Below are 5869 nucleotides of genomic sequence, written 5' to 3' on the forward strand. Positions count from 1 at the left end.
TAAAGATAAAAATGTTGTTTTGAAGATAGCTTGGAGAGTATCTTTTTGTTTGGTGTTTTTTCACCATAATATATTATTTTGGATTATTTGTCACAAAAATTTAGTTCACTAAAGACTGTAATAAATAGAAGTCCATCAATGCTCAATGATCATCCATCACTACTCAATCATCCATCACACTATGCTCTCTTTTTTTATTTGTAATGCTTTTAATTTTCTTCCACATGGAATACTTTTTTGGGTTGATTTTCTTATGACTTCAAAGTTAATTATGAGATTATGTACATTTAAAGTATTGTTGTTTAACAAAATATAATTTCTTTTTCATTTTTTTTATGTTCTTAGGATTGTTGTTGAACGCTTGTTTATAGTTTAATTTTATTATTTAATTAAGAATTTTGATTAATTTACTCATTTCTAAACCTTTTTCTTGTTTAATGGGAGAGGTAGAGAATAAAACTTCACATACATATATGCATGAAACAAGAGACAAACTTAATGAATTGATTGACAGGTGTTTAATTAATTCAAATATGTTCAAAAATTAAATAAATGTAATCATATGATAATTTACGAAGGATTTAACTATGAATGATTTGGTTAATCAATTTGTCTCTATGTGTACATATTAAAAAAAAGTTATGTAGATTATAAAATGTGAATATTAAAAAGTAAATTAGTAGTTTTTAGAAAACATCATGACCAAATAAAATGAAAAAATATATATAAATAAATAATAAAAGGAAAGAAAAAAAAATATATATATATATATATATTAAAAATAAATATTTTAAAAATCTTCTAAAAACAAGGAGAAAGAATAAATAAAAGAGAAAAAGAAAGTGATAATAAGAAGAAAATGAGGATTATCTCTTCATTAAATGAGGTAATCATGAGTTGAAAAACAAATTAAATTAAAATAAAACTTGACATATAAATGGATGAAATGGAAGCTATGATAAATGAAGTGTAAGATACTTAATAAAAAGAGAGAAAGAGAAAAAGAAAAAGAGAGAAAAAAAAGAGAAAATTTGGAACAAGGAGTTTTAAGAGATTTTAATAATCTAAAATATTTATATCTACTGTATTACCAATTTTTTTTTTTAACATGAAACAAAGAAAAATTGACGAAAATATTAGGCCAAGAAACAAAAATTGAATAAAAGTGGAAATGAGGTTAAATTCTATTAATCTTAATAAACTTTATTAAACTTACATTTATTTTGAATTATATATTATTTATTTATTTAATTTATTTATAATTATTATCTTTCTGTTTATGTATACGTATATAAATTAATTTCATTAATGCATTTTATTTATTTATTTATTTAATTTAATTTATATTTAATTTATTTTATTTAAGCTCTGTTTTGTTCTTATTTATTCATTTCATTTAATTTTTTATGAGTTGTTGTTTACCTTATTTTTTATTAATTTATTTCTAATTATATATTATTTCACTTTATTTTATTTATTTCTATTTAAAAACATATTTAATTTATTTCAATTACGCATGCACTAATTTACTTTATTGAATTTATGATTATGTTAATTAATTTATCTTTAATTATATATTAATTCTTAATTTATAATTTTGTCATTATATTTGTTCATGGCATTTTCGTTCATATATATTTATTTATTCAAAGTTTCTTTTTTGTTTTTTATTTTGTATTATTTTAAACACCATTTTTTTTATAATTCGAAGAAATACATATAAAATATGAACAAAATATATTTTTTATTCATTGAAATTGTATTAAAGAAAATTACTTATATGCTTTATTCAAATATCAATGAAATAATTTACTTACCTAAAAAATAAAAAAAATGATAATAAAAAAAATCCTTAACAGTTATGTGTAATTGAATTTTCATTACAATTACAAGATTTATTATTTTTACTGTTGGGAGGAAAAATATTGAAAATTTGAATGAACTTGATAAATATAAAAGGAATTGAACCATTGGACGTGAGAATAAAAATTTGTGTAGCTAAAAAAGTATTATTCGAATAAGCAAAATTAATTACTAAAGACAAAAAAGAAGGTGAATTATGTTACTTAATAAATCAATAATTTATATGAGTGAACATTTTAAATTAAAGTCACACATTCTGACGTGACAAAAATAAATAATATTAAAAAATATCAAGTATGTATTCTATAAATAATTTAATTCAATAAAAGTAAAATTTACATTTTCTTAAATATAATACGTTATTTAAAGAGAATAATTAAAAAAATTAATTAAATGTAATATATATAAGTCGAATAATTAAAAAAAATAGAAATTTATTTAGCAGAAAAATGGTTCTTCATTTTAAACAAAACAAAACGAAAATTACTACACACTCTTATGCTTCATGATAGACATTTTCTTACACTAATTTCTCCTCTCAATTTTCTCCCTAAGAAAAATCAAATTACACGAATTCCTCAAAAACCTACTACAAATTTAAATTCAAGAAAAAAAAATCAAATTAATAAAAGTTTGAGGTAATTGTTCAAAATAAAGTCGAAATTCTGGTTATATAATATAAAAACACACTCAACTGCATCTAAATATTCTTGGAAAATCCCAAAATCTATAATTTTAACCTTTAAAACTTACTATCTTATTTCTTTTTAATAAAATAAAAATAAAAAAGGAAAATGAATTTAGATAAATACAAGAAGCTGATAATAGAAAAATGGTGAGAGAGAAAGAAAGGTGGAAGCAGAGACAGGTGAATTGTGGATTTTTTACAGCATAGATAGATAGATTTGATTTCATTAGGACCTAATCATTATTATATTATTATTATTATTATTATTATTATTCATAAATTACCCGCACGCCCGAGAGATTGATGATTATTATTATTTTTACCCTTTTCTCGTCATCAACCTCTCTTCTCCGACCCCACCCTGTTCCTGCAACCCTTTCTTCTTCTCTCTCTATCCCTCAAACTCTTCAGTTTTTTTCTCTCTTCGTCAATCTTCACCATGCAACCCTTTCCCTTTTTACAAAGCTTCTTTCTCCATTACTATACACCCTGCAAAATAATGCCTTATTCTTCTCTCTAATCCTCTTCTCAACAAGGTGGCCATGATTCTTCCTTTTCTTCTGTGTTCATCTTCTTAACTCCACTCCTCTGAACAGTACCACTGCAGCGTGGGCGCTTGTTCATCCGAGAAGAAATTGCACGCCTCGTCCGCGCTCAGAAAATTATGCTCCTCCATCTTCACGTACTGCGGAAACTGTTTCTGGAACTGGAAACAGTTCATCGGAGAAGACGAAGACAAAAAGCTCTGACTTTGCATAACCCCAGAAGATGAAATCGTGGCGTTGTTGGGACTGTTGTCGTTGTTGTTGGCATTCTCTTCGTTCAAGATCGCGCTGGAGTCGCTGTCGGAAGACCCGTCTTTGAAACCCCCTAAAACCTCATCACTCTTGTTGAAGCATTCGGATCCAGGAATGGCGGTTTCACAAAGTGGGTTACTATCTTGCAGTGTTATCATCTCCTCCTTCACCGAAACATCGCTTTCAGTGTTGCTCTCTTCCTGCAGCAGCAACCTTGATTTCAATTCCTTTATCTGCCAACACAACAAACCAACCTTTTAATACTCTTTCCACGCTAAAAATCAAAGACAAAAAAAACTTTAAAAAGTTAGTGATGAATGCAAATTGTTTATTCTAGAGTCATGAGATTGATTCTATTCTACCTCTTTGAGCAAGGCTTCGTTGTCTTGTTGGAGTGTGTCGTAGTTGAGTTTGAGGGAATCATAATTGGCTTTGAGGACTCCATAGTCTCTTTCCAATTGCTTTGTTTTCCATCTGGCTCGACGGTTTTGGAACCAAACCGCAACTTGTCTTGGTTGCAACCCAAGTTCTTGTGCCAGCTTCACCTTTCTGTCAGGTTCCAGTTTGTTCTCTACTTCGAAGTTCTTCTCCAAAGCCTTCACCTGATCCACGCTCAGTCTTCGTTTCTTCTCCGCGTGGTGTCCTGGTTCCTCCACACACCCTTCATCGTCTAGTCCTTCCAACATAGACTGGAACTCCCTGCCATACACGTGGTTGTTCCTCGGACTGTGTTCGTCTGAATGCAAATCGGACACAATCATGGTTAGTGCGACTGGTTTTGTTGTTTGTCTCTTCAAACAAACAAACGCACAAAAAACATCACACCATGAGTTGTAAATTGTAATGCAAAAACAAAGGACAGAATAAGGAATTTGGGGTAATTTAAAAAACATGAAAGGTTTGCAACTGGTGCGGTTGATCACAAAAAAAGTTAGAGACAAGACAAGGCACAAACATGAAACAAACATGCATCATGGATCTATCTGTCTGAATTAAAAAGAAAAAGAAAAAAAAAACCCGAAGCTTTAATTGAATTAACCTGTTGTTGGACAAATGGTCATGAGAGCACCCAGAGAATCGGAGCTGCCAAGTCTCTTCATGAGTGCAAAGCAGGGATGTTATTAGATCAAGGAACTTAAATTTGATCCCTTTATGTTGTTTAGGCAATGTATATTAAGATCTAAGAAGAAAAGGTGAGAAAAAGGTTTGTTTTGTTGTGTGTTTTACTTAAAGGGAGGCATTGAAGATGAATTGTGGTGTCTTAAAAGGGGCCAATTTGCAGAGGAAGTAGTATAGAAGCAGTCATTTGCATAAACTGGCATGCTTTTTTGTTCCTTTTCTATTGAGACCTCTTCTCCCTCTTCACCCATGAATCAAACAATTCCAAGAAGAAGCAATCTCTTTCGGAGTGGACAAAGTGGTCTCTTTTCACTCTCTATCTACATCATCAGTGATGAAGTGAAGAGAAAGAGGAAGAAGAGAAAAATGAAGAAAAGGAAGGGTGAGGTGAGTGAGGATTGAGGAGTGAGGAGTGAGGAGAAAAGGGTGAACAAGTTCACAGGCGAGCTTAGGTGAGAGTTTGTGTCTTTAAATAAACCAACCTGGGTTAGAATCTGACTGGGGTTAAGTGACTGCTACTGCGGTTGGCTACCAAATGAACCCAAATTCAACCCAAATGCAACTTTTTTGGGTACCGGGTTAGCCGGTTAAGCTTGAGTTTCCTCGAGGAGCGGTATTTGGGAGGTAGCGCAGAGTGTGGACAGATCAAAATGGAAACGGCGTGGCTCTCGGCAGCTTGCGTCCACTGTTTAAGCCGGCTTAAGGTTGCTTACGTCACCCAACTTTATAATAATAATAATAATAATAATAATAATAATAATTTATTCTTCTTATCAATATCAAATAAATATTTTTTAACATTTGTTTTTAGGGCACGGTATGTTTCATTAAAGGTGAAAATTTATATGAGTTTATAAAAAATTTAAAATCCAACAATTTAAGTATACTGTTATAAATGCATTTTAAAATTTAACAGTCACATGCTGATTCTTTGAGGCATTTCTCAAACTTTAGTCCAACAACTATCTACTTTCAGTTATATCATGTTACAATAAATTTAACTTTTATCGACCAAAAAATAAAATAAAACAAACTTTCAAATGAAAGAGTTGTACCAATTATATGGAGTATTCATAAACAAAGAACACCAAACTTCAAGGTAATTAATTAGGATCCCTCTGCTCGTGAGGGAAATTGGAATAGTTACACCTACAATAAAAGACACTTCTAAAAATAATTACAAACCTTGAATCAAAGCATTACATTGATAGTCATTCTCATTAAAATTTCTAAAAGTTCAAAGTGAGATTTTATAAAAGTCAGAAAAGTAGTTGCAAGAACTACAAAGATTTTCATGACAACTTCTGGATCAAGTGTTTTACTTATTTGCAAATTATGCTATTTTTTTTCTTGTGGTGTTCATATTATTTTTTATTATTATTTCTTCTAATAAATGTTCCCC

General features: G+C 29.6%; 1 protein-coding gene across 1 annotated transcript; it reads right to left on the reverse strand.

The window, feature by feature from the left end:
- Positions 1-2726: 2726 nt before the first annotated feature.
- LOC114177755 (homeobox-leucine zipper protein ATHB-16-like) lies at positions 2727-4741 on the reverse strand. Its single transcript, XM_028063263.2, has 3 exons — positions 4388-4741; positions 3711-4084; positions 2727-3581 (listed from the first exon to the last, which is right to left on the reverse strand). Exons 1-3 carry the CDS (start codon positions 4446-4448, stop codon positions 3126-3128), a joined length of 891 nt encoding a protein of 296 aa, XP_027919064.1. The 5' UTR covers positions 4449-4741; the 3' UTR covers positions 2727-3125.
- Positions 4742-5869: the final 1128 nt, after the last annotated feature.

Source organism: Vigna unguiculata, chromosome 3, assembly GCF_037176805.1.
Source record: "Vigna unguiculata cultivar grain cowpea cultivar isolate G323 ecotype 2 chromosome 3, ASM3717680v1, whole genome shotgun sequence".
NCBI lineage: Eukaryota > Viridiplantae > Streptophyta > Magnoliopsida > Fabales > Fabaceae > Vigna > Vigna unguiculata.

What these genes read in the sequence shown, in the direction of transcription:
- LOC114177755 (XM_028063263.2), bottom strand. Translation starts at nt 4,448, where the DNA reads ATGAAGAGACTTGGCAGCTCCGATTCTCTGGGTGCTCTCATGACCATT. An exon ending in GACCATTTGTCCAACAACAG is followed by an intron (nt 4,085 to 4,387) that starts GTTAATTCAATT and finishes ATTTGCATTCAG; the next exon opens with ACGAACACAGTCCGAGGAAC. An exon ending in ACGAAGCCTTGCTCAAAGAG is followed by an intron (nt 3,582 to 3,710) that starts GTAGAATAGAAT and finishes TTGTGTTGGCAG; the next exon opens with ATAAAGGAATTGAAATCAAG.